Source organism: Hemicordylus capensis, chromosome 9, assembly GCF_027244095.1.
Source record: "Hemicordylus capensis ecotype Gifberg chromosome 9, rHemCap1.1.pri, whole genome shotgun sequence".
Classification (NCBI taxonomy): domain Eukaryota; kingdom Metazoa; phylum Chordata; class Lepidosauria; order Squamata; family Cordylidae; genus Hemicordylus; species Hemicordylus capensis.
This window is the reverse complement of record NC_069665.1, coordinates 8597232-8621972: the sequence shown is the minus strand read 5'-3', so window position 1 is coordinate 8621972 and position 24741 is coordinate 8597232. Positions and strand designations below refer to the sequence as shown.

General features: G+C 46.1%; 1 protein-coding gene across 1 annotated transcript in view; it reads right to left on the bottom strand.

Moving 5' to 3' along the window:
* Positions 1-24741, bottom strand: part of PKD1L2 (polycystin 1 like 2) — an 88854-nt gene that overhangs the window by 42205 nt on the left and 21908 nt on the right. Inside the window, exons 6-15 of the mRNA XM_053271336.1 lie at positions 23440-23587; positions 21600-21829; positions 18668-19072; positions 16265-16363; positions 11947-12154; positions 9426-9546; positions 7299-7440; positions 5206-5406; positions 3098-3243; positions 1816-2010 (exon numbers count right to left, since the gene is read on the bottom strand). Coding sequence (XP_053127311.1) covers positions 1816-2010; positions 3098-3243; positions 5206-5406; positions 7299-7440; positions 9426-9546; positions 11947-12154; positions 16265-16363; positions 18668-19072; positions 21600-21829; positions 23440-23587 — 1895 coding nt within the window. The remainder of the gene's footprint in view (positions 1-1815; positions 2011-3097; positions 3244-5205; positions 5407-7298; positions 7441-9425; positions 9547-11946; positions 12155-16264; positions 16364-18667; positions 19073-21599; positions 21830-23439; positions 23588-24741) is intronic.

Below are 24741 nucleotides of genomic sequence, written 5' to 3'. Positions count from 1 at the left end.
CCTTCACCAAGGCCCATTCTTCTATGTGGTTTAACAATGTTGTCCTTAAGTAGGCTTTCCATCAATTTACCCAGCACTGAAGTTAAGCTGACCAGCCTGTAATTTCCAAGATCCCCCCTGGATTTCTTTTTGAAAATCAGAGTTACATTGGCTATTTTCCAGGATTTCATGAGTGGTTCAGAGGGAGAGAAAGAACACTCAGCTGGGAATAAAATGCTCACCACTGAGTGAGAGTGAGGGCCTGTGTGTCACTTTTCCAGCCAGCGAACACTTTGTTCACCCACTGGGCAAGGAAGGGTGTTCTGTCAAGGGATGTCTTGATGGCCCCTGGACCCCGACAGCCCAGGGACACTTGACCCCTCTTGCCCAATTGTGACTACGCCCTTGTTCTCAATGTGCCAACAGAGTACAAGTCCCATTTATACATGGCTTTCATGGCAACACAATGATTCTTGGTGCAGGCAGTGAAGCCATATCTGCTAGAACTAAGTAGAATCAGCCATATTTTCATTCTCCCCTAAAGTCTGTTGTGATAATTCCACAAGCACACACACTCAATGCAAAAAGGATGAGCAACTTTATTAGGACTAAGGGAGACCCTCTACTGGTTCCCACCTGGACATAGTTGCAAAGAACCAGAATGGAAAGTGAAACTAAATTAAATCAACTGCTTTGCTCCTAAGTGGCCACACCAATAACTATGCAATCCAGGCCACATTCTCACGATGAGCACGATTGTGGTTAAATAATTAACCATGATATATGAGAACACAATGTTCCCACGGAGTGTGTCATGAGGACCTGGAATTTCCAGGCTATTCCAGTTAAATTGCTCATGTTAACCAGCATTAATATAATTTACTAATTAGGATCCACTCCTAGCATTTAACTGCGGGGTTCACCAATTGTGGTTAACTCTTTAATTGTGATCATGCTCATTGTGAGCACACAGCCTCAGTAAGGGAACATCACCGAATTCCCAGTTTCCAACTCCAGATGTTCTCTAAGATACACATCGTCTTTCTTGCCTGACGTCTCTACCTTGCAATTACTTCCTCAACCTCTCCCCATCCCAACTTTTAATTCCATCAGTTGTTCCGCTCTGATATCACTGTAGGGCTTTGTATGCAAAAGCATCATGGCCCATGTGGATTCTATTCAGTTAATGCTCTAATGTTGCAGAGGGACGGGACAGCCTTAGGCCAGGCAGCAGAGAGCTTGGAAACCTTAGAACCCACTGTGACATCACAGCAGATCCACCAATGACATTAAGAGACTTAAATCCTAAAGTCTGAGTAATGTTTAGTTTTCTTTCTGCAGGGAAGAAGCCCTATGAGATTGGCATATCTCTATACTGTATATCTCTCTCTCTAATAACTGTTCCATCATATCTCTATACTGTATAACATAATATACTGTATACTATACTATAACATATCTCTATACTGTATATCTCTCTCTCTAATAACTGCATTTACTCTTGATGAAAATCAAATTCACAGCCCATGGGTGGGTTCCTAGGGGGTTCTGGGTTTGTTTGTTTGCTTGCTTGCTTGCTTGCTATTCTGCAATGCTATTTCAAGATAGCAGCCACTCAAACTATCAGCTACACCCTGTTGTAACCCATGTGTTGACCGTTGGATACAAAGAAAATCCACAGCTGTGCTAGAGTGGGTCTTGGTATGAGTTACAATAAACAGAAAGCAGATTCCATGGGTTTTACTTAGAACTTCTTGTTACATAACAAACTATGCATTATTGCTGAAAATTCATAAAGTATTAAGTGTTTTCAAGAGATGACCCACAAGGACTGACCTCTTTCCGCATATCTGTTCTTAGGGATGAATTAACACTTTCTTCCTTGGTCTCTTGATTAAGGACAGAAGATACTGACTTGTACAGCTGGAACAGGGACATACTATTGTTCTCTCCTTTTAAGATGGTGTTTGATTTTTCTGATATAATGGCCTGCCAGGTCTGGTTACCACTGCTTATATCTTGATGTTGAACCTTAAAAAAGAAGGAAGAATGCTCATAGAACAGCTATTCATTCCATAACCATCAAGGACTAGGAATGTACAAAAGATTTGACCAAATTGATTCAAATTTGACTCAAATCTGCTAGCACAGAATGAGATTCATTCGAATCAATTAAAATGCAGGCAAATCAATTCAAATAAATCCCATTCTGTGCAAGCAGATTTCAGTTGAATCGATTCAAATTTGAATAAATTGTGTTGGATTTTTTGCACATCCCTATCAGGACACTCTTAAACATTATGTAGTTTGATATTGTTCATTTCTATGAAATTACCTAATGGCACAGTGAGGAAGTAACTTGTCCAGGGAGCAAGAGGTTGCTGGCTTGAATCCCCGCTGGTATATTTCCCAGACTATGGGAAACACCTATAGCAGTCGGCAGCAATATAGGAAGATGGTGAAAGGCATCATCTCATACGGCGTGGGAGATGGCAATGAAAATTCATAAAGAATAAAGTATTAAGTGTTTTCAAGAGATGACCCACAAGGACTGACCTCTTTCCGCATATCTGTTCTTAGGGATGAATTAACACTCTCTTCCTTGGTCTCTTGATTAAGGACAGAAGATACTGACTTGTACAGCTGGAACAGGGACATGCTATTGTTCTCGCTCCTAAAGAAAACCACATGGCTCTGTGGTCGCCAGGAGTCAACACCGACTCAACGGCACAACTTTACCTTTTACCTTTATGAGGTTTGTAATTCTTTTGCCCTGTGTAACCAGGGCTGACTCTGGACTTGAGTTCAAATCCTATCCACCATGCACTCTTTTCCTCAAAGAAATTTCAGTGAAGTGGGGGGTCATCAGTCATGCATCGTTCACCACTTGGTCATCATTGCAACACAATTGCCACATGGATAGCAAAAACCCATGGCTCAGATTTAAAGAAGCCCTGAGTTAGGCCCAGTTGCCACTGTAAGGACTGTATGCCTGTGGCACACAACCTTAAGAGATGGTTGTCTGTAATATGTTTAAACAGATGGTTGTGCTTGCAAAGTTTAGGCCCAGACCATAGTGAAAAGTGAGTAAAGAAAGCAATATTGCGCTTACACTTACCCTGACCGTAGCATTTGTATGAACAGTGTCACCATAGCTATTGCTCACAATGATAGTGACTCGTAAAAGAAAGTTCTTGTTCTCTTCTCCAAGTGGAAGGTAAACAGAAGTTAGAGTAGGATCATGCCCACAGTGCAGGAGGGAATCTGAAAGGGGCAGGAGAAAAATGATTAGGAACATAGGAAGCTGCCATATACTGAGTCAGACCCTTGGTCCATCTAGCTCAGTATTGTCTACACAGACTGGCAGCGGCTTCTCCAAGGTTGCAGGCAGGAGTCTCTCTCAGCCCTATCTTGGAGATGCTGCCAGAGAGGGAACTTGGAACCTTCTTCATGCAAGCATGCAGATGCTTTTCCCAGAGTGGCCCCATCCCCTAAGCGGAGTGTCTTACCCTGCTCACACATGTAGTCTCTCATTCAAATGCAAGCCAGTTTGGACCCTGCTTAGAAAAGGGGACTATTCATGGTGCAGTAGGGAAATGCTTGACTAACAAGCAGAAGGTTGCTGGTTTGAATCCCCGCTGGTAACAAATTGAGCAGCAGTGATATAGGAAGATGCTTAAAGGCATCATCTCATACTGCGTGGGAGGAGGCAATGGTAAACGCCTCCTGTATTCTACCAAAGAAAGCCACAGGGCTCTGTGGGCACCAGGAGTTGAAACTGGCTTGAAAGCACACTTTACCTTACCTCTACCACAAGACCAGCTCTCTCTAGTGGACAGAGTGGGAAACCAATCTTTAGTGGTGTCTGCGCTCACTAAGAATAACAGGAGTTAGATGACCGAGTTCAAATCCCCATTCAACCATAAGGTTTATATGTTGTGCCATATAAACCAGAGATATTTTTACTGCATGGCTTAACTGAAACTAAGGAGTCAAATTTGCAAAAGGAATGAATTGTGTTGTTAATAGCAGCAGAATTTATAATTGCTTCTAATTGGGGAAAAGGAAGACCAAGAATAAGAGAATGGTTACAAACACATATTGGAAATCTTGATACAAGACAAATTATCCTCAAAAATTAAAGCATCTTTGAGTGTAAATAATTTTTTTAAAAATCATTTATTTACCATATTGATTGATTGATTGATTGATTGATTAAGTGCCATCAAGTCGGTATCGACTCTTAGCGACCACCTGCTCCAAACTTAAGTCTCTGGGCAGCTTTAGAAAGGTGGATTCTTTTCCTTAATTTTAGACAAATCTAAGTCCACTTATACTAGGTGGGAGAGGTTAAAGATGATATTATGTGAAACATTTAAGTTTAAAATGATGTAGGGCAGGAGGTCTCAGGAGGCCAAGACATCTCCAAAGACCAGACCTCCCCTACGAGGGCCTCGTTGGACTTCTCTGACCTGATGGGGGAGAATATAGACAAAGCCCTCATCCAGGGAACGTCCAGTTGGCCTCGGCAGAAATTTGAAGAGTTGCTGCGAGACTGTGGCATCATCTCACAGGTCTGGGGCAGTTCTCGCAAGATTTTGGCCCAAGATCTTGCATGCTGGCAAAATCTCGCAAGATTTGCCCCGACTGTCAAAGACTATATAAGAAAGAACTGACTGATGATGGGGAGCCAGTCCAGGAGGAGGGCTCATGCTGGAAGGAGCCCTGGGACTCTGGTGGGGCCGTGTGGTAGCTATGGATGTACATGGAACTGGCAGGGGCCGGTTTGAAGGTGGGGGGATAACTTTACCCCCCATGTTTCCCCCTCTGGCTCTTGCTTGAAAATTGGTCCAGCGGGGCGACAGCGTACCTCCCTGCTCTCCCATCCACTCCTCGGACCGGAATTGACCGGAAAGAGTGCATGCACACATCAGGAGTGCGCGTGTATACATTGCGTGCCTGACGTGCACATGTGCTACTTCCAGTGTTCGAACCCGCCCAGTGTTCTGTAAAATAGCCTCCAAACAGGTTCGCGCACTTCCCTAGTGGTAGCTGGTCCAATGAGAGGCTTGTGAAAGCAACCAGCCTCAAAATTAGTAGTACTGTTCCACAGTGGCCATAAACTCTGAGGCTGTCCTGGCCACGCTGACACTCAAGGAGCAGAGAGAGTGACAGGAGCATTAAATGGGATGTCAGGCAGTGTCACTGGCTATCATTGACTCTTACTTGGCTCCAAGTAGAAGCAGTACATGAGTTGAGAAGTGTCAGCTGGAAGGCACTGATTCTCCGGGCAGGATGAGCGGCAGGAGATGGAGAAGCTGGTGACCACAGATCCTTCTTTAGGAGATATAGTACATGCTGGGACTACTGGAGGAGGCACGGTGCTGACCACATAGGTTTCTTCACCATATTTATGCTCACTCATTGCTGGAAGTTTAGAAAGAAGCATAGGTCAAGAGCGAGGCATATGCTATGCCAGAATTTGCACTAAATTGAGCATTGGGCTGGTTCAGATATCAGGCCGGTTCTCACGATCTGGCGAGGTTAGTTAAGCCATGAAAAGTCGGGAAGCGAAGACATGCATGCTCCCATGAAAACTGATCAAATAATTGTGTGCTGGCTTCAGTGTCGGCTAGGTGCCATACCCTCCTGAACATTCAACCATGATTGGCACCGTGGATTGGATCTTAGATTGCTGATCATGGCTGAATGTCTGGCAGGGGGTAGCATCCAGTTGATACTGGAGCCAATCACTACTGGCTTTCATGGGACTGTGCACACCTCCACCTCCCAGCTTTCGGCATCATGACTAACATTGCAGGATTGTGAGAACTGACCTATCATGTGGAACTACAATTAAATCTTGGTTGTGCATGACATCCCCAAGCCTTGGGAGCTAGGGATGTGCAAGAACCGGTTTGGTGGTCTATTTGTAGACCACCGAACCAGTTTGAAAGACTGGTGTTTGAGCTGGTTCAGAGGCAGGGAGGGGGTTGCTTTAAGGCATGTGGAAGGTGTTCTTCCCTCCCCTGCTGCATTTCCGCCACCGGCCCTGCTGTGAGAATTGATGGTGTGCGGTGGCTGTGTACCCTATTGCCATCCTGGTCAGCATGATCATGGAAGTGGCAGGCACGTGGGCATATGGCAAGAGGGTATACAGCCGCCCCACGCCAGCAATGTTCACAGCAGCACCAGTGGGGGAAATGTGGTGGGGGAGATGAGGACACCCTCCCCATGCCTTAAAGCAACCCCCCGCCTCCTGGGTGTGCACAGAACTGGTTCCATGCACATCTCTATCGGGAGCGTGTGCTTCCTGTTCACCTCCCCATACAAACTTCCAAAATAACTGAAAGATTGCTTCCAACTGCAGTTAGATACAGACCAATATTGGCTTTGATGTCCAGACTAAGTGATCATGGTTTATTCTAATCAACATCCTTGAAATAAATTAAGATCAGAACCCGAGGATTGAAGTGGGTCTAAGATCTTGATTTATTTCATGGAAGTCGGTTAGAGTAAACAAGATTCAGAGGTTCAGACATTGCAACCAATCTGGGTTTGTTTTAAACCTCAGTCAGAAGTAGAATTCTGTGGGATGCCAGATGGGGTGGGGAAGGGCACAGTCCCAAAGCTCAAAAACATCACACAGGACCAAGATTTGACCATGGTTCCGTGTGGCAGATGAACCAACCCATTGACTTTTCTGGATTACAATCACACTTATGCATTCACTAAAGAATAATATATTCTGTAGCAGTTGTACATTTCCATATTTATCCCAGAATTAATATTGCAGATCTTCCAAACAAGCCAAATGTTCATCGTGTCAAGAAGGATTCCCAAGTAAAGATATATATTGTCATCCCACTGGTAAACAAAAAGAAATTATAAGGCTTTTTTGTTCAAAAATATGAAGTTTATTTTTTAGGAACCATCCTCCATTTTTGTTGGACTACAGCTCCCATCATCCCCAGCCACAATGGCCTTTGTGGCTGAAGATGATGGGAGTTGTAGTCCAACAATATCTGGAGACCCAAGTTTGAGAATCCCTGCCCTTATTTAACTTAAATTTTGCAGCCTTCATGACCACTTAATGGGCTACCAACACTGTTGCTTTCACCCAATTTTGAAAAGAAATGGGGGGGAAACAACCTATAGGCATTTCAGTTATTCTCCACATTATATCTTACAGACAAGTATTCAGATGACCGAATATTCGGACTGCAAGAAGGGCAATCCAAATCCAAATCAAATAGTACATGCTCCAAGTTCTGATTCTGAAAACTGAATCAAATACTTAACTATTCACACAGGCCTACCTGTTACTTTAATTCGAAAGGCTTCTCCTTGCATTTGCAGAAAAGAGCTGTTCAATACCAGCGTCATCGTGTTGCTCTGAAGCAAAGTCAGAGAGCTCTGCCGGAAGCCATTCAAGCTACAGCATGAAGGGAGATGACTGGGCTACAGAAATCAAACATTATATATATATATATATATATATAGAGAGAGAGAGAGAGAGAGAGAGAGAGAGAGAGAGAGAGAGCGCACACACTAAGGCCATACGTGGCAAGCCCCGCCCACACAATGCTTTACCAATCGGAGATAACAGAACAGAAGCACCGCGGTGATTAGGGAGTGGGGATTCCATATGCAGATAGGGAAGAGGACTAGGTAAGGGGCGAGTAAGTGAGCTAGCAGTGGGGAAGGGCTGAGTGAGTGAGTGGGAGGCGCGGGGCAAGCAAGTGAGTGGGGAGGGGGCGAGTGAGTGAGCAGCGGGGAGGGGTGAGCAGTGGGGAAGGGCAGGTGAGCAGGCAAGTGGTGGGGAGCGGGTGAATGAGCAAGCATGCGGTGGGGAGGGGGCACATGAGTGAGCATGTGGCGGGGAGGGGATGAGTGAGAGCAAGCAGGGAATGAGAGAGAGAGCGGCAGGGAGTGAGTGAGCAAGTGAGCAAGCGGTGGGGAGGGGATGAGTGAGCGAGTGAGTGGCAGGGAGAGGGCGAGTGAGTGAGTGAGCGAGCGAGCAGTGGGGAGGGGGCAAGAGAGCAAGCGAGCAGGGAGTGAGCAAGCGAGCATCAGGAAGGGGGTGAGTGAGCGAGCAAGCAGTGGGGAGGGTGAGTGAGTGAGCAAGTGAGCGGTGGGGAGGGGGCGAGTGAGAGTGGGTGGCTGACACTGAGCAATAAAGCAGGAGCTGTCGGGGGGGGTCAAGGAGAGCAACAAAGTCCTAGCACACAGATGCTCTGTGCGGGTTCAGCTAGTATGGATAAAAAACGATAGAAGCTTCTCCCATGAGCTTTCCATTGTGTCTTTCAAAGAAACTGTCCTCTAAGATCGGAATTAGAATGGCTGCACATTTCACATAGTTCTAGATCAACTGTTTGTTCTCTCTCTCATATAATCAGTTTTGGGGCCTTGATTGGAATAAGTTGCTCATAATGAGCTCTCAGTAGTTTAGTAACTCCAATGTGCTTTGGTGGCCTGCAAGTAGAGACCTTCTAGGTTGCTGCTTGAGGCCTTGAAGGACAAGGCAATTTGGGACTTTGGGCTCATGATTTGACATCTTTCTTTCTTGTGGTACACTTGCAGTTCACTTGTACAACCCATAAGAACATAGGAAGCTGCCTCATCGCGAGTCAGATCATTGGTCCCTCTAGCTCAGTATTGTCTACACTGTCTGCAGGGGCGTAACTATAATAGGGCAAAGGGAGACAGTTGTCTGGGGCCCCACTGCCTTGGGGGGCCCCCCAGAAGCAAGTCACATGACTGACTCCTCCAGCCGCTCACCCGCCCGGGCTTCCTTCAGTTGTGTTCATCCTCCGAAATTGATGTGAGTGTTAAGATCTGGAGCTACCAGAACAGCATGTCTTTCTCTAGTACCATTAAATGACTTGCATCATCCACAATTTACAAAACCTTTTAAAAAAACAATTTAGGATCACGTTCTGTTGTGGCACATAGGTGTTATATATCTATATCTATATCACTATGCTTTTTGTTACCACTATTCAGCCTCATTTCTTTACTTCATGAGCTGAGCTTCAGTGAGGGGGGCCCATTTTAAAATCTTTTCTCTGGGCCCACTCCAACCTTGCTACGCCCCTGACTGTCTGGTAGCAGCTTCTCCAAGACTTCAGGCAGGCGTCCTTTCCAGACCTACCTGGAGATGCCAGGGATTGAACCTGGGCCCTTTTGCATGCAAGCAGACGCTCTTCCACTGAGCTACAGCCCCATCCCCAAAGGGGAATATCTTACAGCAGAGAGCACTCACATATAGTCACCCACCCAAATGCAAACCAGGGAGGACACTGTTTAGCAAAGGGGACAATTCATGCTTGTTACCGCAAGATCAACTCTCCCCCACAACACTAGCGTGCCCTGCACACAATGGAGATATTACTGTTCTTCAGTGAATGCATGTGGATGGAATCTGACATGAGCAATGGATTCACCTTTCTGCGGAATGAATGATCTAAATACCACTTGTAAAGGGTTGCCTTTGAGTCTGTCCCTGCGGAGACTGTGAGCACAACATCTTCTGTGGCGTTCACCGGCTTGCAGTTCATCTCGCAGCTAAAAGGAAAGCACAAACTAACTTTAGCAAGAACGAGGGAATGCAAGGAAGGAACGGGATGCTGGCCTGTCCATTGTGTTCCATTGCATTGAGCCACCTGGCGAGCATTCATACTTTGGGATAGCCCAAGCTGAGATTCTCCGAATTCTGACACATGGCCCTAATAGTTGAGAGGCTTGTTCGCACAGCCACTGGCAGGGTAGGAGAAGTACCCGTTTGTCAGTCGTGTGCTTTCAAACATTAAGGTAGGAGGCAGGGAGAATGATCGTGTGCAAGCAAGTGGATGGATAGGGCGGCTTTTTCCTCCTATCAGGGGCGGAGCCGCCATTGAGTGGGCGGGCTCAAAGAATCCGGGCCGCCACCAATCAAGGGCCACACCTCATGCCTCAGACATGGCCCCGTGTCTGATGTCAGACGTGGGGGCATGATTTGGATGCAGGGGGCGTGGCTAGATGCTCCCTGTGTCAGATGTCAGGTGCAGAGGGCAGGGCTAGGTGGCCGCTGTGAACCCGGGCCGGTGCTGGCCTCCCTCCACTCCTGCCTCCTATCTTGGAAAAAGTTGGGGATGGAATCTGCGTAGGATGCGCATGCCCTATCCAGCTGTTGCCTTGCTCACTAGCTTTCTCCCTGCCTCGGTTCTGACTTTAATGGTTGTAAGCACAAGGCCATAAATCGGGAGTGTGTCCGGCTCTCCTAACCAGGCTGGGTGCCGCTCTTACTGAGAAGCCTGCCCCTTGCTCCTTAGCCCTGTTCTTGAGCTTCCAGATGGCCTCAGCGTTGGTCTGTGGGAGCAGGGCCAATAAGGAGGGGAAGCCAGTACAAATGACTGGGGCCTGGCCGCCTGGAAGGGAACCTGAGGCCCGACTATGTTGCATATGTTTTTGTCTGGCCTGCCCTGCTGCCACCACCACTGTGAGGCCAAGCCGCCGATCTTTAAAATAATTCTCGCCACCATGTGTGCAGCTGGGGGTGGTGGAGGAACTGAGCACCCCCCTGTGTCGGCAGCGGGCAGAGCAGGAGCGGTCGCTGAGCCTGACCAGGCTCAGAGGCCCTTGAGAACTGCGAGGCGCTCCAGCATGCCTGCGCAGTTTGAATAGAGCGTCGACACTCTTCTCAAACTGTGCGGGTGTGCTGGAGCACCTCACAGTTCTCAAGGGCCTCAGTCCGGCTCAGCGGCTGCTCCCACTCTGCCTGCCTCCGCCACAGGGGGTTGCTCGGCTCACCCCCCGGCCGAGCACATGGCGGCTAGAAATATTTTAAAGTTCGGCAGTTCAGTCTCATGGCACCAGCAGCAGCAGTGGGGGGGGGGGGGGGCTCGTGGGGGTAGCAGGGGGGCCTCGCGGTGTGGGCCTACAATTTTTTCTTCGACTGGGGCCTGAACCCACTCTCAGCGGCCCTCTGTGGGAGGGGGAGGTTGGCAGCACCTTAGTCCCCTTCTCCCTGCCAGTTCTCACCGCCAGGGTCACAGGGCAGCGTCCAGCCCTCTTCTGGAGCCTCTGTTACCCTCTGCTGCTGCTGTCCCTCATCACTGCCTGAGCAGCCCTTAAATGGAGGTAAGCCCTTAATGGGTCTTCCGCTCTCCTGCCGGAAGTGTTCTCAGCCCCCACGGGGTCATGGACCGCACTGTCCCCAAGCCCTTCCCCCTTTCTCCCAGGGCCAGCTCAGGGAGCGTTGGTCTACCATGTTGGGCATGCGTCCCGTAACATCGTCAGTCCAGGACGTTGGGAGCAGTGGTTCTTCTAACAGGGAATCCCAGATGTCATTGACTACAACTCCCAGAATCCCCAAACAAAAGCCATTGCAGCTGCGGGTTCTGGGAGTTGTAGTCGACAACATCTGGGAATCCTTTTAGAAGGAACCCTGGTTGGGACGGGAGGCACTTGCGCGGCTGTGTCCAGGCCCCAGGGTAAGTCCAGAGGCCCCCACTCCAGGCAGCTCCCAACCCCCATCCTGTTGACGGCCAGGTGAACAAGCCTAAGGTGTGTTTTTTTAACCAGAGTTTGGCATTATGTCTAAATTGAGACTTACTCTCAGTATTGGTCCCGGGAACTCTGGACAGGGGAAATAGACAAGAAATATTTAGGTATCATATTCATAGGAGCTTGGAAGCAGGGTCACATTGTACTCTGAGGTCTACAAGACTGTGACCCAGAGAGCAAAAAGCTTGTGAACAAATGGTCACAACGGCTCCCAACACTGTCAATCATTAACACACTGACAATGGAAGCACCACTCTGTGGCACACACAGATTCCGGCTTTGGTCCAACCAGCAAGCACAATTATTAAAGCAAGAAGAGGGATCAGAGAAGTTGTCCCTTCTCTTCTAGCATGAGCCTCAACCTCCTTTATGGCTTTCAGAACCACAAGAGCTAGAAGGAATCACAAATTCCATGCACACCGGATGACAGGGTTCAGCTCCTGTTTTGCTGTAATGTAGAGGCACTGCTCGTCTTGCTGGGCTTCCTTCGCTGGGCTTTTGACTACCACTTTCACCGTCACTGCAGAGCTGGGAGGAGGCAAGCAGGCAGGTGGGATCTGGATCTCCCTTAGGTCTGTGGGGATCGAGTGCTGCTGGATGCATTCTGTCCATTCAGGCCAGCAGTGCCCTGCAAAAGGCATTGCGCAAGTGAGGGGTTGCTTTAAAAAAATAAAACAGAACACACAGATTCATCTCTCATAAACCTCAAAATCAATCACCCAACCAGTGTTCCCTCTCACAGGGATTCCCAGATGTTGACTACAACTCCCATAATCCCCATTCTTTTTAGAATGTGAGCCCTTTGGGGACAGGGATCCATCTTATTTGCTTGTTATTTCTCTGTGTAAACCACCCTGAGCCGTTTTTGGAAGGGTGGTATAGAAATTTAATTAATTAATAAATAATAATAATAATAATAAATATTATAATATTAATAATATTATAAAATTCAGCCATCCCAGGTCCTTGGGCTCGATGTCTGGATAAAACAAACCAGTCAATAACACCTGTCTGACTGTGTAAACAAGAAATAATAATATTGCAGATGGAGATTCTGGGATTTGTAGTCAATATCTGGGAATCCTTGTTAGAGGGAACATTGTACCCAACCCAGATATGGTAGATATGCTTTCTATGGCCACATTCGCACGTAATGCAGAACCACTGTTGAAGGGGCCAGAGGTTCCGCAGTGAATGTGAGCAATTGGAGTTTGTTTGGAACAGTATTCTTCATCATAAGGCCTGGGGGCAGTAGTGGCTCTAAGTGTGACTCCCGGATGAATTGTTGATTGGGCCTGTGTGAAGCTTTGGCCAAAGCTGAATACTCTGTTCAGTCCTCTTTGCAGGATGGAGGCAACCATTCTCACCGTGCAGTGTTTGTGCATTGCCCAGCACCAGGGGCTCCTTTAAGGGAAATGGAGCCCTCTTGAGCCCCTGTGCCATCTTGGAAGGCATGCACAGAGTGCTGGGAAGTGTAGTCCTTCCCGGTGCTTTCTCATCGAGCTCTTAAGAGAGGGCTCTCTTTCTCCATCCCCTGCTAACTGAGCAAAGAGGCACCTTTTAAAAGTGTTGATACTCTTATATTTAGCAGGGGGAGAGCAACTGGCCCTATCCATTCCCAGCTCAGCATCCTTTCAGTGGCTGTTGCAGGTGTCTACCTTTTATGTTTCTTTTTAGATTGTGAGCCCTTTGGGGGACAGGAGGCCACTTTATTTATTTATTTATTTATTTATTTATATCTTTGTAAACCGCTTTGGGAACTTAGGTTGAAAAGCGGCATATAAATATTTGTCTTCATCGTCACTATCTTAAGCAGCCCTTCCAGTCCCTAGGAAAGTGCAGGACTGTGTGGAGGTCAACAAAGTGGGAAAGGTCTCTTACATTGAAGCTGTAGCCCCCGTAGCCCCCATTTGAAAAACAGTGAAGAAGGAAATACTCTAATAGCAAACATTGTAAACCATTTTCACACAATGTCTCTTTTTCGCTTTCTTCAAAGACTATTCTATCTATCTATCTATCTATCTATACACACACACACACACACACACACACACACACACACACACACACACAAAGATAAAACCAATATAAAATTCTTTTGAATCAATAAGTCTATAAATAGTTTTGGTTTATCACGTCATTACAAAGTAAACAGAGGTTTTTTAAAAAACACACACAACCCACAATAATTATATGTAGCCCCCATTTGAAAAACAGTGAAAATCATTGAATCCGAGCATGATTTCCCCCCCTTCCCTTTCCCTATGGAAGTGAGCATTCTAGCCCCAGTGCACTAATGGTAGGAGATTCCTCTGGGATAGAAAGAAGATCACGACGCATGTCACACATACCACAAGACCAAATGTAGAGAGAGCTGCTGTTGTCATCAGGCCAGCCAAGAACAAGGGTCGTGAAGAGGCCTGCATGCCGACTGGGCTTAATGTAGATCCTATTTTTCCCTTTGTCAGCCTAAGCCAGAAAGAAAGGGAGTGAGCAGAGCAGTAGCGCCCAGGTGCAAGAGGATGTCTGATCATTTACATAGGAGCATAGGAAGCTGCCGCCGTATACTGAGTCAGACCATTGGTCTATCTAGCTCAGTATTGTCTTCACAGACTGGCAGTGGCTTCTCCAAGGTTGCAGGAAGGAATCTCTCTCAGCCCTATCTGTGTGGCATGGACATCATCAAGGCTGTCTAGTAACTTCATGGATAAGCAGGAATTTGAACCCAGCTCTCTGAGACCTAAATCCAATGCTTTCAATGATTGCATGCTAAAAATGCTGGCTAGTTAAGCCCTACAAAATATGTTCAAGAGGACTTTCATCACTATTCTGTTTTCCTTTTTTTTCCACTGTCTTTTCAGGTTCTCATAAATACTCACAGTTTTCCTGTGTAATTGTCCTTTGTCCTCAAGAGGATTTGCTTAATAAAAAGGAGAAGACAGAGTGGTATCAGAGTGGTAGAAGTCAATTTATACCTGTAAGTATAGTGGTGAATGTTCCTATATGCAAAGCCCAGGTACGAGCAGGAAAACTCACAACAACCCAAGGGTTCAAATTGGAGTTTGGCGAGGAAAACCTCAGGTCGCTTTTTGGAATGCGATAGAGGTTCCGTGCATTTGGATGTACAAGAAATCCAACCTCTGCCCCGTTTAACTCTGGTTTCGCGTTACACAATGAGTGTGTCTTCAATAATGCTTTGAGATTGGAAGCAAGACTGCCAAGGGTGGAAACTTGAGCTTGGCTTAATTGTTTTAATGTCTGGCTTAAACTGGTTTATTTCCCATCAAGTTAATATCGTTAAAATGGTTGGATACCTCAGACTCCCAATGGAAGAAAGTACTCTTGACAAGCTTTGGAATTACAGGCTATCCATAGAAACACTGTTGTCCGTGGAGTATGAAAAAGCTTACTTAAACAGTGCCTTCAGGATGTGGAGCTTTGGAAGGAGAGGAGTTTGGTCTATCTATCTATCTATCTATCATATTTCTATACAACCCCATTCAATGGCTCTGGGCGGTTTCTCAATGCCCAGGCCTGGGATGGCCAATGGTTGGTCTGAAACTAGCTAATTATTTAACTAATTTCATGACACTGAAGCAGTGCAGAGCGCTTACTGGAGAGCTTGCTTCAATGTACTCCCCTAAACTCTGTTGGCTGGTCGTTATAAAAAGATGCCTTTTCTTTAACGAGTGTGCTCATATAATGAGCAGGAAATTGAGACAGTAGAACACGTTCTTCTGCACTGCCCTTAATTCGACAGAAGTTCCTCTCAACCCTATTAAAGAACTATCCAGGCAGGACTTATGAGTTCTGTACATTAACATTACCTCGACTTTTAGATCAAGTTGTTACTATTTCACATAACATTGCCAGGTTTTGCTTTGCAGTTTGCAACATGCAAAAACAACTAATGAAAATTGACAGTTCAAGTAAAGGAAAATTTAAAGACGTTTTTCATGGATTCAATGATAGATATTATCAGCTTTTATTTCAGCACTCAGATTGATGTCCTTAGTGTTCCCTCCCCAGTTTTTCTAGAAATTATATCTCCAGGTGGGTGAATGGATGCATCATATCTTTAGCAGTGCACCTGGACCTACATGTCAGTGAGTGTCTACTAAATTCATTTAGAAATAAACAAACATGCTCTTGAGGCATATGCTGGACTGTTTATCTGCTTTCACTATTTGCTGATCGCATATTTGTAACTATAACTAGGGGTGTGCATGAATCAAATTTTCATATTCAATTCGTATCTGAATCAAAACTGGCCAATTAGATTTGGATTTGAATCAAATTGACCTATTTTGGCACCTTTTTTGACCAATCAGAGTGCCTATATGGTTTTTAAAAGGTGCCAAAATGTCCCTAAACTGTCATCAAATTGATTCAAATAGATTAGAATTTGAATCTGGCCAATTCGTATCAAACCAAATTGCCCTTTTTATTTAATTTGAATTTGAATCGGCCAGATTTGAGTCGAATCCGATCCACACATCCCTAACTATAACAGGTATTACTTCGTTGCTCTCCTGTCCAAAGAAACCTCTGCTCTCCTATCCAAAGCAATCCTGTAGTGGTCTCCCTGAAATTTCTCACCATTTGGAAGCAGGGAGCTTGCAACAGTATGTATAAACCACTGGGGTGGGAGGGAGGCAAAAGCTTAAATCTAAAAAGCTCGTTGCCGTGTTAAATCATCTGATGTTATGCAGTAATGAATCAGCATTATGGATATTACCTTCTGTATGAGAACTATTAGCTGAGACAGTGACAGTTCCAATGTCAACGCTCATGTTGGAGAAGTCATTCGTAGCAAACAGCCTGACCAGAAAAGTGCCTGCAGAGGACACATTATCAAAGAGAAACAAGTGCAAAGCGTTGAAGAGTATTATGAAGTGGATCTTTGTTTTACCAGCCCTTGAAACAAAAACTATTAATTTGCGGTAGGAAAGGGTGGGGGGAAAGTACTTTCGTAGGTTGCAATAACAGCTCTTAATGGGTCCAACAATGAGACAGCCCCAGAAAACTTTCGCCACTGGCCTAGTCTCAAAATGCCATCTTGGTCTCTACTTAAGGCAGTCACACATTACAGAAGGCCTGTTCACATGTTACGCTCAATGCACATACAATCCCTGTACACTGCATGCATGTGTATCCAAAATGCATTTTGCCCCTCCCAGGCATTTCAGCCCCTCCCAGCTGTTGTCATGTGTGTCAGGTTGGGGTTGCGAGGCCCAAAATGTCTGTCAGGCCACCTCACCACCTGCCCTCCCCTCTCCCCCCCTCTCCTTTCCCAGGAACAGGCTGTACTATGCCCTTGTTGCCACATGAGGAGCACTCAGCCAGCTTCCTTGCCTTGCACAGCTTGTGTTTCAAAGGCATATTTCCATCCTTGAAATTCCCTTTCAGTCCCTGAATGGTGCAGGTGCTTCTATGAAGTGGGTTTTTCCCTCTGAGGCTTCAGGTATAGGAATAGAGGAACATAGGAAACTGCCATATACTGAGTCCGACCCTTGGTCCATCTAGCTCAGTATTATCTACCCAGACTGGCAGCAGCTTCTCCAAGGCTGCAGGCAGGTGTCTTTCTCAGCCCTGTCTTGGAGATGCTTCCAGGGAAGGAACTTGGAACCTTCTGCATGCCAGCATGCAAGTGTTCTTCCTAGAGTGGCCCCATCCCCTAAGGGGGATATCTTACAGTGCTCACACATGTCTCCCATTCAAATACAAACCAGGGTGGACCCTGCTTAGTAAAGGGGACAGTTCATGCTTATTACCATAAGACCAGCTCTTCTCCCACCATGGCTGCTCAGGGAACTAAAAGGGTATTTTCTTCCCACAGGTAAATTTCTTCCCTGGGGTCATCGGAGCAGTAGGAGACCTCCATCACATGGGTGGATGCAACAGGCAATGCTGAGGAGAGTTTCAGATGAGATATTGGATTATGTGGGAACACTCCTTTCCTCGCAGCCATCTTTCCTTTCAAACACAAGAAGGGTGGTATGGTACCTCAAATACTGGTTAGCTTGCAGAAAGGCCAGTAAGGCAAGGCTGCAAATTTTTGGCACTTTAGTTGTTGGACGACAACTTCCATAATCCCTCATTGGCCATTGTGGCTGGGGATGATGGGAATGGTAGTCCAACACAAGCTGGAGGGCCCAAGTTGTTCCGCCCTGCAGGAAGACATTGACTGGTTGGGGACATTGCCCTGAGGCGGCTCTTCCATGAGGCAGGGTGAGGCCATTGCTTCAGACAGGAGCAGGAGACAGCAAGATGGTGGCAAGGCACAAGAACGTCCTTCCTCTCCCGTCCATGGCATGTGGGGAGAAACGGGCCAGGCCAACCCGCAATGCAGGGGAGAAGAGTGATGCTGGAATGCCTCTCTGGGCCAATCGGCCGGCAGGTGGTGGCAGCTGGGCTGGAGGAGAGACGGGACAGCTGGGAGGAAGGGAAATGGGAAATGGAACACAGGAAGGGGCGGGGCCAGGGCGCGCCTTTGAGGCTGGTCAGGGATGCACAGGGCTATTTAGGCAAGAGGCAGCAGATGATGAAGGCTGCTGTGGAGACGGGACCAGCGAGCGACCGAGCAGCAAGTCCAGAGGAGCCTGAAGGGTGGAATAAAACCCTCTCCCTGGGCATACTTCTGAGACTCTCTTTTAAAAAGGAGAAGAGTCTCCAGAGCCTGGGCTGGCAGGGCGCACAGGAAGAGCATGTCAATCTTCTGCGCACAAAGCAGATGCTCTTCCCCTGAGCCAAGGAAAAGGACTCAACAGTGGTGCTCGCCTGTAATCACCCATCCAAATGAAAACCAGGGCAGACCCTGCTTAGCAAAGGGGGCGATTTATCCGCACTAGTGCATGGCTGGTTCTCCCTCTCCGTGCCTTGGACTACCCTTGACAATTCCCTTCCCACCTCCAAAGCAGCTGAAATCTAGAACGGTGCTTCTGGGAAGTACCATGTTAATTTTTGACCAGGGTGCCTAAAACTCTGATCTTTCCCCTGCAAGGTTGACTCTTGTAAAAGTTTTTCTTCTTCTTCGAGCTTGTAATTTGCTTACTTGTAGGCAAGACCCATTTAGGCAAAACTCTGTACTTGTATTTTTGTGCAGCACTACTGTACTGTACTGTATTGTACTATACTGTACCTTCGGACTCCACTGGAATTCTGTAAATTTCGGCGTCTCCTTCTGGACTATCCTTCAAGTAGGAAAACGTTTCATTCAGCCCAATCACTTCAAACCGCAGTTTCTCAGGGCCCCCGCGGGGTGCTGGGACTGTTATCTCCAAAGCTTCTCCTACTTTCACAGAGTGAGAGTCCAGTGTGGCTTGCAGACCGGAGATCCCCTCCACGAAATGCACAGTGAGGCTTTCTGAAATCTCCGATTCGGTGGTGTTGCTGGAGGCAGTGATCTCAAGGCGATGTACCCCGGGACCCACAAGATGCTGTGCAGTGGCATCCAGGGTCAGATTATGAGGAACAATTCCTGCCTTCACAGAGGACTGCATCAAGGTCTCGTTCTCTGCCAGAACTGTGTAGATCACTCCACTGCCTTAAAAAGCAAAATATTTTTAAAATCACTTTCCATGTGTAATATGTATAACTCTTCCATATCCCTTCGCTATATAAGTGAAGGCAGACTTAGGCTGCAAAAGTCAATACTTTGGGGAGTCAGGTAGGATTCCAACATGCAGTATTCTCTTGAAACACAAGAAGTGTGATTATAGAAGTATTTATATTTTATAATATTGTTAAAAAACAACAACCTGGTTTTGTTCATGAATCAAATGAGTTCTTGATTTAATTAAAGAAAAATTACATAAGGTTGTATATTTAATCACAGAATGATCTTATTTTGTAGCATGTGTATATTTATTTGTGAACTTATTTATAATGGACTGTGTGTGTGTGTTATTTTAATCGAATTTGTCTACCTGCTTCTGAAAAATAAATAATTAAAGAAAAAGTATGATCAAGCTGATGCTATCCCCCAAACTACTTTAAAATAAAAGAAAAAATCCATAGAAACATAGGAAGGTGTCTTATGCAGTGTCAGACCATTGGTCCATTTAGCTCAGTATTATCTACACAGACTGGCAGCGGCTTCTCCAAAGTTGCAGGCAGGAATCTCTCTCAGCCCTATCTTGGAGATGCCACCAGGGAGGGAATCTGGAACCTTCTGCTCTTCCCAGAGTGGCTCCATCCCTTAAGGGGAATATATTACAGTGCTCACACTTCTATTCTCCCATTCATATGGGACCAGGGCAGACCCTGCTTAGCAAAGGGGGCAAGTTATGCTTGCTACCACAAGACCAGCTCTCCTCTCCACTTTCTAATGTTTCAAGCAGGAGTCACCACTCCCTATGGGGAGTATCTTTCAGCATTTACATGGAGTCACCCATCCAGACACAAACCCTTGCTTAGCAAAGGGGACAATTCATGTTCCCTACAAGACTCTGCAAGACTTAAGGCTCTTCTCCCCTAATCGGAACTAGAAGTAGCTTGTTTATTTATTTAGAATATTTCGATCCCACCCCTCTAGCACAACGCTGCTTGAAGTGGCTCACAACAATAATTCCAATACAATAATATACAGCAAGAAAGAAAAATAAACAGGCAGCAAAGCAAGATAAAACACAGAGCTACAAACAGGAACCCAAGTGAAATCAGAGTTATTATAATTATTTTTACATTTATATCCCGCTCTTCCTCCAAGGAGCCCAGAGCAGTGTACTACATACTTGAGTTTTTCTTTCACAACAACCCTGTGAAGTAGGTTAGGCTGAGAGAGAAGTGACTGGCCCAGAGTCACCCAGCTAGTTTCATGGCTGAATGGGGATTTGAATTTGGGTCTCCCCGGTCCTAGTCCAGCACTCCTAGTCCAGCACTCCCCGGTCCTAGTCCAGCACTGTGGTCTGTATCAGGGTTACAGACCACAAGTCAACACCTCTTCAAAGAGGAGGGTCTTTAAATCCTTGTAAGAAGTCTGTTAAATGCTCCAGAGATTTTGCAAGGGACCTCGCGAAAGACTTTGAGAAATCCCACACCACTGGTGCCTTCTCCTGCCTGCCTCTCCATAGGCAAACGGGAGAGATTCCCATTTGTGAAAGGGGAACGGGTGGTAAAAGGCAGGGTTGGCCTAAGAGATTCCCAACACATACACACTCTGGGTCCTCAAGAGTCAGCTGCAAGCCCTTGGCCAAGACTTGACTTGGCCAACCCTTGACACTGCCCCTGCATGGGATATCTGCCAACGGTGCTTCTTCCTTACTTAATGCTGTTGCAAGGTGGTCTGAACAGGAGCCATGACAAAAAGGAAAGGGGCACTTAAACTTTTCTCCTTGGGCTATTTTTCTGATCAATGCCAACTCCCCATCTACTCACCCAGCTGCTTTTCCATCTGTAAGGGAAAAGAGATTGGATCTATGTATCTTTTCTTCCCTGGGAAGGAAAGCAGATGCCAACCCTTTCCCCTTGGGCTGTTTTTCTGATCAATATCAACTCCTGCCCCCAGCTACTTTTCCATCTGTAGGGGGAAAGACACCAGACTTATTTATCTTTTCTCTCCTGGGGAGAAAAGCGGCTGAGAGCATTTTTAGAAGGCAGGCACATAGTCTGTAGGGAAAGGGTTAAGCACCCACTCCTCACCATCAGTATTCCAATCAAATATCCCCCTCTGGCAGTAAATCATTAACAACAAATGGCAGGAGATATGCCACATGTCACTCGTTTCTGCCAACACATCCCTATTTTCCAGTTCACCTGAATGGGAAAATAGGGACATGTTGACAGGTATGTGTTGGCACTACTACTCTCCCCACCCACTGGTTTCTAGCAAATGGATGGCCAAGCTTTGCTTCGAATCGAATATTTTGCATCGAATATTTGTAAAATGTAAAGATTAACTGGTCTATGGCTGTAATAAACTTTATCTATCTATCTATCTTGCTTCATAAAAATTAACACTTGTGATAAAGTTTTCTTGGGAGAAATGATTCTGATTGGCTCAGCAGAGCGTCATCTCATGCACAATGAAAGCGAATGGTTCAAACTAAATTGAACTGTAAAAAAGGTCTGACCTCCGTTAAGTTCCACTTGAATCCACAAGGTCTCCTCATAAAGGGTCCTGCAATGTGAGCTGTTCCCAACCTCATACTTGCTAAAGCAGCTCAATACGGTAAGCTCATCCATTTTGTCTTGAACCACCAACAGTTTCTGGGCTGTCACGTGCCACTCGCTGGTTGTGCATTCCACAAAGATGGTGAATTCGCCAGGAGAAGCGTAGTGATGAGTCACGTTGCTAGCCAAGCTTAAAATACAAAATGGAACTTGTTACAGGTTGAATAGTCAGGAGCAATGAATATGGGTACCATATTTACCTGAATAGAAGATGACTTTGAATCTAAGAGATGACTTTGAATCTAAAATTATTATTTTTTAAATTAAATACAGGTTAAATACAGGTTATACCTGTATTTTCCTGATAAGAAGATAACTCTGAATTTAAGAAGGCCCCCTGATTTCTAACATCAAAGAATTTTGGGGGGGAAACCTGGATTCAGGTAAATACAGTATTACAGCCATGATACACTACATGACTTATTTAACTTTATTTTCATTTTTATAAACTGCAAGTTATACCATTTTCCCCCACAGGAGGGCATGCTGGGAGATGTGTTGGGCCCGACACTACACACAGATGCAATGCGTAGGATAGCCGTGTTGTGGAGAAATGACCTGTGAAAGCTCTCTGGAGTGTCTCCTTGGGACAGTGCCAGACTTAGGTGCAAGCTCAGTAAGCTATGGCTTGGGGCCTTACATTAAGAGGGGCCTCTGAATATCAAAATAGGAATCAATTTCCAGTTGTACATAATTGGTTCTGCTCTTGTGGTAGCGAGCATGAATTGTCCCCTTTGGTAAGCAGGGTCTGCATTTGGGTGGGAGACTGCTCTGGGAAGAGCATCTAGGTTCCAAGTTCCCTCCCTGGCAGCATCTCCAAGATAGGGCTGAGAGAGATTCCCGCCTGCAACCTTGGAGGAGCCACTGCCAGTCTGTGTAGACAATACTGAGCTAGATAGACCAATGTCTGACTCAGCATAAGGCAGCTTCCCCGATGGTTGACAAATAAAGAAGGGGGGAAAGGTTCTGACATTATCGTTCTGAGAAGACAAATATGTGCGTATAAGGCTACACAATCACTTATCATATTGAGTTCATAAATCTGCGTAGAAATAACTGTAAGATATATTGGAATTTTATTAGACCAGGGCCCAGTTTAGACCAATGCCCGCCATCACATTTACAGGCAGGATTCACCTCTTCAGATGAACACTGCTGTAACCATGAGCAAACCTGGGCGGGGGGGGGGCATGCTGTGTGGCTGTCCAACACATTTTGTACAGCTGTGGGTCCTTTTAAGATTGACATAGTTTAGGGTCTCAGCATGTCATAATCTGGCCCTGCTTCAGGAAAAGGAAAGGTTTCGAGTCAGTGTCGACTCGTGGTGACCATAGAGCCCTGTGGTTTTCTTGGTAGAATACAGGAGGAGTTTACCATTGCCATCTCCCACACAGTATGAGAGGATGTTTTTCAGCACCTTCCTATATCGCTGCTGCCCGATATAGGAGTTCCCCATATTCTGGGAAACACACCAGCGGGGATTCGAACCAACAGCCTCCTGCTCTCTAGGCAGGTTGCTTCCCCGCTGCACCATTAGGTGGCTTTGGGAGGAACCCAGAAACACTCACTCAATTTCGAAAGTCCAGCTGACACTATACAACTGGCTGTCTTACCAGACCACTGTTTCTTTTAAAGCATCAGGAACACCGAGGAAGTGTGGAGTTTCCTTGTTTTTAAATAAAAAAGTCCAAGCAAGGCCTTAAGCTTCCTGCTTGATGGGCCATGAAAGCACCAGCTTACCTTGGCGGGTAGTAGGGATCAATCGTGTTTCCATCTCCCGTGCTGATAATGCAGGAGAGGTTGCCAGTGTAAGGCGAGAGCAGCCATTGCAACGAAAGGGTGACATTTTCAAAGATGAAGCTTGTCTCAGCCACAGCCAGCCTCAGTCCTGTCAAACCACACAGAGAATAGTTGTTATAAGCCCAAGCTTCCATCAAAAAGTACATGTTGAACTTTGCCTGCCGATAAAGATGCTGTGCACATAATGGGCTAGTTTGGGTGATGGAATGCAAGAGGGAATCAATATCAGCTGAGATGGTTCCAACAACAATGTAAAGACAACTGATTAAAAAAAAAAAATTACTCCAATGTGTTTCAAAAAAATCTTGCTTAAGGCGTCGGCAAGAGTACCCCCCTCTCTCAGGCAGTCAAATGGAAATATTCCATAAGAAATTCCCCCCCCTCAAAAAACCGCTCTGGAATACATGTTTCTTCAACAGCTGTTTTTGTACTGTTGCCAGTTTGGATGACACTTTGTCAGTCCACACAAGTAAAATGTCAGACTCCCAGGGGACAAGGTGGGCTCCTGGCTCTTCTTGGACTCCAGAATAACCGGGAGTCATTAAAAAGGTCAGCCTCAGGAAGAGCCAGGGGAGGAGGTTAGTTTGTCACCTGAGTCCTCCTCCTGGCTTGCTGCATTCAGCCAGTTCCTTCTCCTGGAGAATGCCCGGCTCTCATATGCAGAAGTAGCTCCTTATCATCAGCTGCCTTGTCTTTAAATGCCCCAGTGCAGAACTGACCGGGCTTAAAGCCTAATTCCAGTCCCCTTCCTGACCTTGCTTCCTGTTTCCTGTCCCACCCAATGTAGTGTTGGAAAGTTAAAGGACTTTGTGCTGTCTCTTGCCTCAGACAGTGGAGGACAGACTAGTAAATCAGAGGGCTAGAGGGTCAAGATATTTGTCATCCCTTCTCCACTGCTCTGATGCTATCCCTTTGAAATGTAGATTGCTAATCTCAGGGATTCAACTTCCTTCCTCCTTCTCTCTCTTGCTACCTGGCTGCCTACCTTGCAACATGGCAAGGTTCTCTCCCTGCCCCATTTGTGCAGAGAGGATGCAGAATCCAACTGCATCCACTTAGATAGATAGATTAGAGATCCTAAATCCTCACTTTCCTATCTAGAATGGAGTTCCTTAATAAATGCCTTTTATATTGATTTGAAACTATGAATTGGCTCCAAGTTACTTTACTCTCAGCACACACGCATGCCTAACTAATCTACCGCTGTGTCGTGCCTCTGTGCACTCTGCTATATTGAGAAAG